Source organism: Mytilus californianus, unplaced genomic scaffold (assembly GCF_021869535.1).
Source record: "Mytilus californianus isolate M0D057914Y unplaced genomic scaffold, xbMytCali1.0.p SCAF_21, whole genome shotgun sequence".
In the NCBI taxonomy this organism is placed as follows: Eukaryota; Metazoa; Mollusca; class Bivalvia; order Mytilida; family Mytilidae; genus Mytilus; species Mytilus californianus.
Window position 1 is genome coordinate 1664062 of NW_026262670.1, and position 14649 is coordinate 1678710.

Sequence of the window (14649 nt, forward strand, 5' to 3'; positions counted from 1 at the left end):
ATAAGATTTATACTGTAATTTCTTTCTTTGTACAATCAAAAATGGTCATCGTGCCTGACAAGTTCTAAAACTAGTGTTTTAGTTATTTCTATTTTGAATGAGATAAGAAACAGATTGGGCCGACGGTATACAGAAATTATATAGTCTAGTATATAAATAACTTATGTTCGTTTGAACGAAGAGAATTTAGAAAATAACACATTTTAATAGATTTGTCTCTTCATGGTTTATTGTTTATTTTCATTTTTACATAACAATATACAAACTAACAAATATTTCAAACGTAATCTGGAAAGTTAAGACTATATATAATTCCCTATTAATCTTTTTTAATTTCCTTTCAGAAACAAGCTGCTTGTTAAACAGCAATGAAACAGCAATCCAATCAACAAAAACATAAAGAAATTTGAATGTCAAAATACAGTTTTTTACAACAGATAAAACACAAGGAATATGGCAATCATTAACATAAGATTAAATCGTGCAAAATATAGAAAAAACTATGAATATATTTAACAAATTCTTTCATCTGCACTAAATTCCCTAAAACGACAAAATCATTAAAATAATTCATGTATATCTTTCTCATCAAAAACAATGACAAAATATTCCTTATTTGTTTTCTTGTTTTGTCTCATTTTCTCACTGTACTGAAAACATTTTTCTATATTTCATTATTACACATAAATATATATGTATAAACAAGTATTCATTCTATGTACATACTTGATTTGGTATTAGCAATATAAATATTACAGTATTTGCTGCATGTGATTCCATTTTAAAAATAATACTGAAACAGTCCAATATTGGTCCATTTTTGAACTTTAGTCAAATCATTCCGCTTTGGTTCACTCTTTTTTATCTTGCCCATTATTTTCTGTAACTCTACTTCAATCAGCAGCATAAACTCTCTATTAAGGATGATCGATTCTATACATAAAGGATTGGTCTTCTGTAAATCTGTTGCTGTGGTAGTATGTGTATTTGTTCATAAAATACATACCTAACTGTTTGTTATACAAATTGTGAAGATGAGCTTATTTCTCTATTGTGTTGGAACATTGATTTGGTGTTCAATTTCAACTTCAAAAGCCATTCCTGAAATAAAATAAAACATATCACTGCACAGATAAAATAAATTACAGTTTGAAATTCTACTAAAAAAAATCAAAGTTTTATAGATATAACAATTTAGACCAATATAAAAAGAAACTTCAGTGATTAACAGACAATGTAACCATAGTTATGGTCATAGTCAACAGGCGATTTTATTACGTTTTTATATAGAAATTTAAGAAATAAGATATGTGTGCCAATGAGACAACTCTCCAAGTCAAAATGTGTAAAAAGTAAACAATTATAAATTAAAGTATGGTTTAACACGGCGCCTTGAATTACATCGAACAGCAAGCTATAGAGGGCCCTTGAATAACTAGTGTAAAATAATTTAAACAGGAGACCAACGGTATAATCTATATAAAATATATAATCTATATGCATAAACATAGAAAATCTATATATAATCTAGTCTGCATACACTCATATTTTAGTACAAACTGGTCCTAAAATCCTAATCAACTTTGCGCATAAAAAGAAAGGAATTGAAAAAGGCTCAGAAATCAAACTGTTTAAAGCATATTTACCTAATATTTCATTTTCAATTGATTTCACTTCCTCTGCAGAAATAGTTTTAGCCAAAATGTCATTTAAATGATCTGTATACAGCCTTGTTGGTTTGTTATGTTGATCAAAGCGTTTTAAAAGATCGCTTAGTATGTTACACAATTCAATAAAACGTTTATTATCAAGTTGAAATATCCTAGAGTGTTGTAATTCGTTTCTTGCAAGTCTAATGCGCTCAATATCATCTCCAATAGCTAAGTCTGTATTCTGAATTCTTTGCCATTGACCGCCCCATGAATTACTAGGAATATGTTTATTAAGTTTCCTGTGCTCACTGTACAAGTGTGTAATATCACAATCACTCCTTGGACGTAAATTTTGTTTGTCTTGTTTTAATAAATCATATAAAGCATCAGCGAGAATATTCAGCACAATCATTCCCATCTTTGTAAAGTTGATTTCCTCTTTTGTGAACTGAAATGCAGATAAATGTAGAGAGTTATGATGTGAAATATGTAAAATGCCAAAATAAGGCTCAATAGATTTGTTGGGTGATACGATTGTCGGAAAAAAATTCAGGTGGTCAGATAAGTAACCACAGCAATAACAAAATAAAATGCTCCGCAGGGCGCAGCTTGATACGACCGCAGAGGTCGAACCCTGAACAGTTGGGGCAAGTATGGACACAACATTCAAGCTTGATACAGCTCTGAAATTGGATTGTGATTAAATATTTGACACAGCATAGGTTTCTGACACAGAATGAATGTGGTCTAAGAACTTAAAAATTTTAAATTGGACATTCACCTATTATGGTCCAATATCCAAAATCTAAATACATGGTTAGATTCAGCATATCAAAGAACCCCAAGAATTCAATTTTTGATGAAATCAAACAAAGTTTAATTTTGGACCCTTTTGACCTCAATGTGGACAAAGTTGATAACGGGACCCAAAAATCTAAATACATGGTTAGATTCAGCATATCTAAGAACCTCATATATTCAATTTTTGTTGAAATCAAACAAAGTTTAATTTTGACCCCGATTTGGACCAACTTGAAAACTGGGCCCATAATCAAAAATCTAAATACATGTTTAGATTCAGCATATCAAAGAACATTAAAAATTCAATTTTTGTTAAAATCAAACTAAGTTTAATTTTGGACCCTTTGGACCTTAATGTAGACCAATTTGAAAACGGAACCAAAAATTAAGAATCTAAATACACGGTTAGATTCGGCATATCAAAGAACCCCAATAATTCAATTTTTGATGAAATCAAACACAGTTAAACTTTGGACCCTTTGGACCTCAATGTGGACCAATTTAAAAACGGGGCCCAAAATCCAAAAACTTAATACACGGTTAGATTCAGCATATTAAAGAACCCCAAGAATTCAAGAATAAAACCCCATTGAATTGATCAAGAAATAAGCAATTTATACGAAGTATCTTCTTTTGCACAATACTGTGCAATTAAATATTTCTTGCTATTGCGCAATACTGTACAATTGACAATTTCTTGCTATTGCGCAATATTGTGCTATTGGATATTTCTTGCTATTGCGCAATACTGTGCAATTGAAGATTTCTTGCTATTGCGCAATACTGTGCAATTGAAGATTTCTTGCTATTGTGCAATACTGTGCAATTGAAAATTTCTTGCTATTGCACAATACTTATTATATAAAAATTTACACATCCTGTTTGGTGTGTATCTCCTACCATATCATTATTATTTGCTTTTAAATATAAATCAGAAATAACCAACTTAAAATGGAAAATTTTAAAAGAAAAAAAAAAAGGAAAAAAAGAAAAAAAAAAATCCCCCCCCCCCAAATTTTTTGAACCGCCTTATTATTCATCAACCCCAAACTCAATCCCAGCCTTCCCTTTGTGGTATGGTACCTTGCAGTACAATTTCAGAGAGATCCATACACTTGAACACAAGTTATTGTCTTGAAACTAGAAAAATGCTTATTTTTGGCCCCCAATTCCTAAACATTTCAGGCAATTACCCCCGAACTCAATTCAAAGTTACAAAAATGCTTATTTTTGGCCCCTTTTTGGCCCCTTATTCCTTAACTGTTGGTACCATAACCCCCAAAATCAATCCCAACCTTCCTTTCGTGGTATTGAACCTTATGGTAAAATTTCATGGAGATCCATTTACTTAAACTAAAGTTAGAGTGCGAAAACCAATGTGTCTTCGGATGACGCCGGACGACGACGACGCCAACGTCATACCAATATTCGATGAAAAATTTTTAATTTTTGCGGTCGTATAAAAACTAAAGGCTCTAAAAAGCCTGTGTCGCTCACCTTGGTCTATGTGCATATCACACAAATGACACTCTTCAACATTGTTGACGGGAATATATTTCATAGTCTCTTGTGGAGAGTTGTCTCAATGGCAATCATACCACATCTTCTTTTTTATATTCATGACAAAAATCTCTATTTTGTTGATCTTGTATTACTGATCTTTTAGTCTGTTTAGTCTCTCTCTAACTTCTTAAAGTTTTGCTATAAAAACACAAAAGAGGGTTAAAAAAATCCTCATTTAAGGTCAATCACTCCTATGAAGAGTGACAGTCTACTAACTATATCAGCAAAATTTGACTTTTTAATAGATATTGCCTTGCTGATTATTTTTGTGATTAAAAGTGTTTATTTATCTACTAAAATTTAAATTATATAAGGCATAACGAAAAAAAATGTTTCTGTCTTAACATCATAGTTTTCATGATAATAGGCAAAAATGAAAAAAATGGTAATATTTGTCATTTATGGGCAATAACTCCTATAAGAATTTGTCTAACAGTTTTAACGTATATGGACAATTGGTAGAGCTCATTATTCTGAACATTTTTGCTCCTTTCAGATTTTCTCTATTTATAACAGTTAAAAAAATAATAGACAAACTTGCATTTTACCTATGTTCTATTTTTAGCCATATCAGCCATGTTGGTTGATTGGCGGGGTCATCGGACACATTTTTTAAACAAGATACCCTAAGGACAATTGTGGCCAAGTTTGGTTAAATTTGTCTAAATAGTTTGAGGAGAAGATTTTTGTAAAAGATTACAAAAATTTAAAAAAAATGTTAAAAAATGACTATAAGGGGGAATAACTCCTTAAGGGGTCAATTGACCATTTTGGTCATGTTGACTTATTTGTAGATCTTACTTTGCTGTACATTATTGCTGTTTACATTTTTTCGCTATTTATAATAATATTGAAGATAATAACCAAAAACTGCAAAATTTTCTTAAAATTACCAATTCATGGGCAGCAACCCAACAATGGGATGTCTGATTTGTCTGAGAATTTCAGGGCAGATAGATGTTGACTTGATGAACAATTTTATTCCCGTCAGATTAACTCTAAATGCTTTGGTTTCAGAGATATAAGCCAAAATCTATATTTTACCCCTATGTTATATTTTTAGCCATGGTGGCCATCTTGGTTGGAAGGGCGGGTCATCGGACACATTTTTCAAACTAGATACCCCAATGATGATTGTGGCCAAGTTTGGTTAAATTTGGTCCAGTAGTTTCAGAGGAGAAGATTTTTGTAAAAGTTAACGACGACGGACGACGACAGACGCCAAGTGATGACTTTATGAGATTTTTTTTACAACCGAAATCTGTAAATGATGTACAAAATAATTAAGAAACATATTATGCATAGACACATTTCTGCAATAGAATATCCTACTACTTTTAGCAAATGAGAACAACACTAGATGTGTGATATAACATACCCCTGTCAAACTGGCTGCTACTGTTGACTCATCATGGATATTTGAAATGTCTCTCTTAATAGCTTTGACACGGACACACACCTGCAATTAACAAATAAAAGAACATGAAGTGAGCAGGCTTACATACACTTACACCTTTCCCTCCCCCATACAAAAGGCGAATGCTTTTAATGTCCTTTGTTTTTTTTTTTTTGAGAAGTGATCCTTTTTAGTTATAATTTTGGGCAGCAATAGTGTGTCAAAAACATCAATTTATAAGTAACTTTGATAATGATGATGCTAGATAGCTGCTTAACGTACAGCGGCAAATTAATATGCATATTCAGGACGAGAATACGTTAATGTAAAATGAATATTTACCCTGCTTTGTGCTAGAACGACACCCTGAGCTGGATTTTTAATGTGCTAGTTCGCAAGGTAACAGTCCACAAGAAGACATGTCACATTTATACCCGGAACCATTCTTCTGATTCCTAACTGATCCATCTTTGCTCTTATTTTCAAAGCCACGTGCTTAGCGGAGATGCAGCAAAAACTAATTTAAAAGTCTTTAATTTGACCAGACTGGGGAACTAACCCACGATCTCCTGCAAACGATACCATCGAGGCGGTTTAGTAAATTTTGACTTTGACCTCATACCTAGTGACTAAAACATAGAAAATGGATCTTCCTCTTATCATACCGGTCATTTATCCAAGTTAAGTTGCAATCCAAAATGTAGTATTAATTTGATTTAACATCTTGAAGCCCCCTTTTGCAGAAATTTTGGATTATATCTAATAATTATGACAGCATGGACAGTGACCTTTGATGTGGTGACGTCAATATCATTAGTGATCTTCATCTTATTAAATGTGATCATAATTTCAGGATATAAAGTATTGGTATCTGGAAACAAAAATCACTGACGTAGTAACTTACATTATGATCAGTCGCTCTCAATAGAACTATTACTTCTCTTCAAAAGTTCCAAGATTGATTGACTGATCGTTGGTGTTTAACGCAATTTTCAGCACTTTTGGCTTTATAATAATTTTACAATATTTTTTTATTGTTGGAGGATGCAGGAGTACTTGGAAAGATCCTATGACCTTCGGCAAGAAAATTGGTAATCCAAGTTAATTTTAAGATCAGAGTCGAAGGAACCTGCCAAGTTTGAAGTTCGAACTCACAATAATAGCTGAACAAGGGTGTTAATAAGCTAGTGATACTGTGAAAATAATGAACTACTAGACCTGTTGGTGCCATCAGTTCATCATTGTAAATCTATTTTTGTTGATTATATCTTTCTTATTTAATCTTCCGTGTATGTAGTATCAGTTTTGAGGATTTTTTTTATAGTTATTTAAGGAAAGTTATCCCTATATGGAGCTGATTGATGGTTTAAATTTATAGGTATTTTTATAGACTCATACTTGTGATTGTGTACAGATTCTACATATCTTTTTTTATCAGTATGAAATAGTATGCGTATATAAACGTATATAGTCTTCGCATATCCTGTTTCTGTTGCAAGCGTAAGGTTTCATTCAAATCACTTGGTTTCATCTTCGCAATCTGTGTCTAAGTTATGTCAATTTCCTTACTTAAAGACTGTGAATTTTAAAAACTAAACATTCAAGCGTCAATGTTAAATGGCAGGATGAAATTAATATTCATACACTGTTGGGGAAAAAATGATCTACGTGTACTCCCTACTAAACAACCCTCACTTTTATTACGGTTTCTAAGGCTTGTTCAAATGAATTTCATATTTTCCGACAATGTACATAACTTGTTTATTTTAAACTTTATGCTCTATTTCCAGTTATAGTGGCAATGATGGTGCTTTAGCAGGGGAAACTACATACACATATAATACATTGGTGGCATTCGGCTGCTTTTTTACTCTCTGGTGGGGATGTTGTCTCTTTGTGTTGTTTGCTGCAAGTTTTGTTTATCCAAAATCGATTTTGCACATATCCATATTGGTCAATCAATTTTTCTCAAATTAAGTAAAGAGGAGGGTGGGGGACAGTGAAAAAACTAAGTGAATTAAGTTTTTTATCCTACATTGAACTTTTGATGTCGTCCCTTACTGAATGTATTGATACCGTAAATGGGGAAATTTTGGTTAATGTGATGTTTCGATTTATTTCATGCTTTCAGGGAAATGCCAAAATGAAATACACTAAATTAAATCATTTAAGGTGGCTTGGGTGTCTTCCTCTATCTTGCATTTTGAAGTAGCAGATAACAATTGGTCTAGATCTTTAATGAAATGTGCAAATTTTGAGAGTAGTATGTAATTCATGTGCAAGACTTTTCATGTTAATATAGAACCTTATGTGTTTTATCATATTTACGGCTGTATTTTCTAAAAAAAAAAAAACAATATTTTTGTTTGATTCATTTTTTTCAACTTTGTCAAATAAAAGGAGATAACTCAGATAAAGTAATTTTATAATAGAAAGTGTCGTGAATTTACCTATTTTAATTTGTAGCAAGAAAACAAGTCCAGTGACCCAATTTTTTCTTTTTCTTATCTGAAAGCATGTTATAAGAGCTATCTTCTCACATTTTATCATAAAATTCTATAGTGTGGTTTTCTTTTTATCACACAAAATTGGATTTTCCATGCATTATCTATACAAAATCTGACTATTTTGCACAACCTGTAATGTGAAAAAAAATCCAGTGACCAATACTTTTTATTATATTTTTGAAAAAAGCATGATAAAAACTTCATTTTGACAAATTATTAAAAAAATTCTATGGATTTTAATTAAGACCCCCAGCCACCTTAAATACAATGTTTGATAGTCATAAATTTAAACGCCATAAGATATGTTAATACATAAAAGATTCAATTATCCTCTAAATAAATTTAAATGTAAATATTTGATGAAATTGATTATACAATTAGTGGTTCAAAGTATCAATTAATGCAACAGGTTAATAATCTTCTTTTTACTATATTACCAGACCAATTTATATGGAAATAGTACTTTGATCTACCCTCAAAATTATTGCAACTGATGTGATCGGATTCATTTAAAAAAAAAAGGTTTTATGTGCTATCACAAATGTGTTTATATGCTTGAATTTTTATTTTTTCATGTGTTTTACATACTTACCGATCACAAACAACTAACAGGAACATTGATTATATAAAAATAAAAAGACAGTACTTTTACTAAATGCAAATGTTTGACACACCAACATTTTACCAACACCTTTTTAGTGACTATATTCAAATTTCTACTGAAAAAGTAAGTTCATCTGTAATGTGTATGTAATTCAGTGGATGTCGTTAGTTGCTGTCTGTCATGCTTTCTTTTCGTTTATTGTTTTGTCATAAATAAGGCAGTTAAATATTTAGATTTTTTGTCATGTCATTGCCTTTAATTGCCGACAATACTGTATGGGTTATGCTCATTGTTGAATGCTGCAAGGTAGAAGTTCACTTCCTTTGAACACTGATAGATACCTGTCTCACTGGCAATCACATTTCCTTTTGTAAAATAAGCAAAATTTCAGGATCTTTTTTATTTTGTTCAATCAATTATACAGTAATACAAGTTGTAATAAAATGCTCCGCAGGGCGCAGCTTGATACGACCGCAGAGGTCGAACCCTGAACAGTTGGGGCAAGTATGGACACAACATTCAAGCTTGATACAGCTCTGAATTTGGATTGTGATTAAATATTTGACACAGCATAGGTTTCTGACACAGAATGAATGTGGTCTAAGAACTTAAAAATTTTAAATTGGACATTCACCTATTATGGTCCAATATCCAAAATCTAAATACATGGTTAGATTCAGCATATCAAAGAACCCCAAGAATTCAATTTTTGACGAAATTAAACAAAGTTTAATTTTGGACCCTTTTGACCTCAATGTGGACAAAGTTGATAACGGGGCCCAAAAATCAAAAATCTAAATACATGGTTAGATTCAGCATATCAAAGAACCCCATATATTCAATTTTGTTGAAATCAAACAAAGTTTAATTTTGGACCCCGATTTGGACCAACTTGAAAACTGGGCCCATAATCAAAAATCTAAATACATGTTTAGATTCAGCATATCAAAGAACCCTAAAAATTCAATTTTTGTTAAAATCAAACTAAGTTTAATTTTGGACCCTTTGGACCTTAATGTAGACCAATTTGAAAACGGAACCAAAAATTAAGAATCTAAATACACGGTTAGATTCGGCATATCAAAGAACCCCAATAATTCAATTTTTGATGAAATCAAACAAAGTTAAATTTTGGACCCTTAGGACCTCAATGTGGACCAATTTAAAAACGGGGCCCAAAATCCAAAAACTTAATACACGGTTAGATTCAGCATATTAAAGAACCCCAAGAATTCAAGAATAAAACCCCATTGAATTGATCAAGAAATAAGCAATTTATACGAAGTATCTTCTTTTGCACAATACTGTGCAATTAAATATTTCTTGCTATTGCGCAATACTGTACAATTGACAATTTCTTGCTATTGCGCAATATTGTGCTATTGGATATTTCTTGCTATTGCGCAATACTGTGCAATTGAAGATTTCTTGCTATTGCGCAATACTGTGCAATTAAAGATTTCTTGCTATTGTGCAATACTGTGCAATTGAAAATTTCTTGCTATTGCACAATACTTATTATATAATAATTTACACATCCTGTTTGGTGTGTATCTCCTACCATATCATTATTATTTGCTTTTAAATATTAATCAGAAATAACCAACTTAAAATGGAAAATTTTAAAAGAAAAAAAAAAAGAAAAAAAGAAAAAAAAGGAAAAAAAAAAAATCCCCCCCCCCCCCCCAAATTTTTTGAACCCCTTATGATTCATCACCCCCAAACTCAATCCCAGCCTTCCCTTTGTGGTATGGTACCTTGCAGTACAATTTCAGAGAGATCTATACACTTGCCCACAAGTTATTGTCTGGAAACTAGAAAAATGCTTATTTTTGGCCCCTTTTTGGCCCCCAATTCCAAAACGTTTCGGGCAATTACCCCCAAACTCAATTCCAGCTTTCCCTTTGTGATATGGAACCTTGTAGTACAATTTCAGAAATATCCAAACACTTACACACAAGTTATTGTCATGAAACTAGAAAAATGCTTGTTTTTTGCCCCTTTTTTTGCCCCTAATTCCTAAAATTTTGAGGCAATTACCCCCAAAATCAATTACAGCCTTTCCTTTGTGATATGGAACCTTGTGGTACAATGTCAGAGAGATCTATACACTTACACACAAGTTATTGTCTGGAAGTTACAAAAATGCTTATTTTTGGCCCCTTTTGGCCCCTAATTCCTTAACTGTTGGTACCATAACCCCCAAAATCAATCCCAACCTTCCTTTCGTGGTATTGAACCTTATGGTAAAATTTCATGGAGATCCATTCACTTAAACTAAAGTTAGAGTGCGAAAACCAATGTGTCTTCGGACGACGCCAACGTCATACCAATATTCGATGAAAAATTTAAAATTTTTGCGGTCGTATAAAAACTCACCAAATATACCTGGCGTATAATTTGGTACGGCACACACGTTTTGTCTACGTAAGACTCATTAGTGGCGGCTTTGTGTGGCGCACTATCAAAACAGTTGAAGATCATATCAAATATGAAGTTGAAGAGTATTAAAAATCGACAATAAAACGTGAACTAAATATTTTTTTGTATTGTGTCCTGTTATCTATGTCCCGCATGAAGAGATAATTCTCTTATCACACTGAACAGTTATATGAACAAGTGATACAACATATGAGTTTGTATGGCTCATCCTGCATTGTATTTGCAGACTATTTCTTCTCAAAGTTTGAGTTCTTGAACAATATATACAACTCTCACATTTTTCAAATGAATATATGTTCTTTATATCAAATGTGATTGCATTATGAAGTGTACACAAACACAAATAACGTCTGATGTTTAAAACAATTGACATAGACAGCAAACCCTCTACACATTACTGTAAAGGTGTCAAAGTTAAGAACAACGATACACGAAATGTTCCGTTTTACACAAGGAGAATGTTTACCAATAGAAAAATATATGTTTAAAAACACATAATATTTCAATGTCATTTGATATCAACTTCTGTTATTCAATTTAGATAACATAATAATAAATTCTGAATTAGCTCATTTATCATGTTTATTATTATATTGAAATTATGAGTTTATAGCAAACTTTATCCAATTTTCACTTTTATTGAAATCTATAAATCTTGCATAAAATTTATATACATTTTATGGTAATATCTATCTGAAATATTTGAAAGAAATAACTTGAACAATTGGTTGTTACCTTAGATGATGTAGTTTGGACTTGATTGATGCTTTCTATGTTAGGATTCAGTCCTGGTTTAATCTCACAACTCTGGGACAGCTGAAATAATTAACAAAATGATATTCAGTAGTATTGGAGGTTCACTACTTTCTTTAAAATGTGTGCTACAATTCATTTTTGGTGGGGTTCATGTTGCTCAGTCTTTGGTTTTCTATGCTGTGTTTGTCTTTTGAGTCTTTTTCTTTTTTTTGCCAGGGCATTGTCAGTTTTATTTTCAACTTATGAATTTTAGTGTCCCTTTGGTATCTTTCGCCTCTCTTTTGCATGTAATTTAATAATTAAATAAAGATATTGGACTAATGATGCGGCTTCGGTATCTATTCTCTTGTTTTTTGATTCAAATACCAAATTGAGGTAGGCGCTAAAAGATAGTAATTGAACAATTCACATTAATGTATGTACCGGTATGTCTCTCCTTTATTTCTAGAAGTCAATTAAGTAAAAATGCAACAAAAAATCCCTAGTACTCAAAAGGGATTCACATTATAAATGACAATTTAGAATTTATTTGGAGTTCTGGTGGACATATACAAAACAAATTAGGTCAAGGTCAAAGGTCATCCTCTATGGTACGAAAAACATTGTGATGAGGCACTGCACTAATGTTTCACTTATCAAAAGCCTATGTCAAAGGATAAAAAAGTAATGTTCCAGACACGAAAACCAATGAAAATCAAGCATTTTGACTTCGAGTACACAGGTCAAGGTCACATGAAGGTAAAAATGATATGCTACACATCATCTTATTGTAAACAGCTTTCATGCTAGCTTCTATAAGATAAAAAATCATGAGTGTGACACAGATAAAGAACAACTAGAAAAAATACCAAACTTGTGTCAATCAGTCCTTTGAACATTTTGGTGGTCAAAACCTTCAGACCACCACTTTTCGAAAACTCTGCACAGAGGTTAATTAATATACCTCTCTCCTTCAATCAAAGTTTCCATGCAGTAAATAAATATTTCACTTACGCAAGGCATTCTACTTTGCAGATCTTGCCATTCATCAATGAATATATGGGTGCATGTACATTTCTCACAGTAATATTCTGCAATCTGCTCTTCATTAAAATCATTTGATCCTGTAACAGACTCTGGTTTTGTTAGGCCACATTCCCATTTTTTCCAAAAGTTCACATTAGACATCTTAAATCTTGTGCTTATTATTTTGACAATTTCCTCTGTCACAAAGTCGTCTATGTATTTGTACATACCTCGTTCACGTCCTTTCCCAAATTGCCAAACCTGAAATTGAATCATATTCGGACGTTTCATTATATGTAATTTTGCTAATTTTGTCTTTTTCTGTAACTCAAAGACAGCAACGCCTCTGAAAAGAGCAATTTGTCTTTTCTGTTCCTTAGTGACAACTTCTGCAACTTTATATTTCCTGCACAGTGACGCAATTAAATGATTCATTAAATGAGGTGGAAGAAACCTAAACTTATAACATAACCAGGTGGACTTATTACAAGTGTTTTCTGTAACATTAAACATTTCGTAGATATCACACTCGGGTTCTGATTTAATCATACAAGGTACATAATAAAGAGATTTGTCATCACCAGTGTCTCTTTGAGTCTCTGATATGTTAGGACGTATAATGATATCAAATTTCTCCATTACGTTCAGGATGTGATCCTTGTGTTTGGAAAAAATGTTTTCACTTTTTCTAAATATGTCGTCTAAAACCTCACTATGTAATTTGCCTCTACTATACAATTCATTCCAGTTTGTTCTATTTCTAATACTAATAGCTCTAAATTTCTTTGCTGTGACTATACATCTAAAAGCATCAGACAACCACTGTGTGTCTAAAATAATATAAGAAGGAAGATCTTTGAAATAAACTAAAGCTCTGTTCTCATGGTGAAATTCCAGGAACAATCTGAGTTCCTCATCATTAAGTGGATTAGGTGTATCAGAAGAGATGTACTGAATTTCATGAAAGGAAATAATTGGTAACTCCTTCTTTTTCTCTTGAAGTCGTTTTTCCAGCTGAATAAATTTTAAGGGGTAAACTTTGTTCCAAGTTTTTATTTTTCTGGCTAAGTTTAGGATGTCTTCTCGGATTTGCTGGAATACACTGGGGTCATCTTCTGTATTGGAAATGAAATATTCTTGCCTTATATGTCTTAGTTCATCTTCTGACATATTCTCTGTAAACTTAAAAATGTTTTTTCGGTATGCATCGTCAATCTACAAAAAAAATATGCTTGTTTGTTTGTTTGGTCTTTACAAATAAATGAATGCTTTGAAAATATTTGAAAACATGAAGTAAATACTAAAGCTATATAAACATATATGATAATCATATAACTATATTATATTAAATAAATTATTGTAAGAACACAACTTTTGTAAAATGTGATAAAGGATTTGCTTTTCCTGGTAACACTTCAAAAGTTATTTCATTAGATATTGTCAAAAGATTGATCTGAATACATTACACTATCAGTAAAACATGATGGTCCTGTACCAAAAATGAACGAACAGAAGAAGTGTGCTTGCAACCTATAAACATTTGTAGATTTTAAATACCTCTTCTACATCAGAGGTCACAGCATCTTTCCAAGTACCAACAATAACTACTGGTGGATCAAGATCATCTGATGACTTGCTGTCAGCAGAATTACTTTTGTCCTCTTCCGGTCTACTGTAGCAATGGATCGAATCCATCCATAACTGGAATAAATCTGCAAAGAAATAGAATAACGATTTCCATCAACATTTATTTAAGTCTCATGAAGATCTGCAAGTTAATTGTAGTTGAAAAATCCGGAGATGTAGCTTTACTAATATGTAAGTGGGTATCAATACAAAGGAATGATGAACAACACATCACGAGCTGTCTTTATTTTCACCAGCACTGCAATGTTATTAGAACATGTAATAACTGTACTGTTT

At 32.0% G+C, this 14649-nt stretch overlaps 1 protein-coding gene across 12 annotated transcripts in view; it reads right to left on the bottom strand.

Annotated features, from left to right (window-relative positions):
- Positions 1 to 201: 201 nt before the first annotated feature.
- LOC127731936 (uncharacterized) overlaps positions 202 to 14649 on the bottom strand; it is a 144403-nt gene continuing 129955 nt past the window's right edge. For 10 of the 12 annotated variants that reach the window (XM_052240807.1, XM_052240806.1, XM_052240805.1 and 7 more), the window contains 6 exons: positions 14284 to 14438; positions 12715 to 13941; positions 11701 to 11781; positions 5395 to 5475; positions 1647 to 2100; positions 202 to 1101 (listed from right to left, as the gene is read on the bottom strand). In XM_052240807.1, coding sequence (XP_052096767.1) covers positions 1049 to 1101; positions 1647 to 2100; positions 5395 to 5475; positions 11701 to 11781; positions 12715 to 13941; positions 14284 to 14438 — 2051 coding nt within the window. In that variant the 3' untranslated portion in view covers positions 202 to 1048. Of the gene's footprint in view, positions 1102 to 1646; positions 2101 to 5394; positions 5476 to 10902; positions 10985 to 11700; positions 11782 to 12714; positions 13942 to 14283; positions 14439 to 14649 lie in introns of those variants that run through there. The other 2 variants (XR_007995913.1, XR_007995912.1) reach the window with 2 other exon arrangements.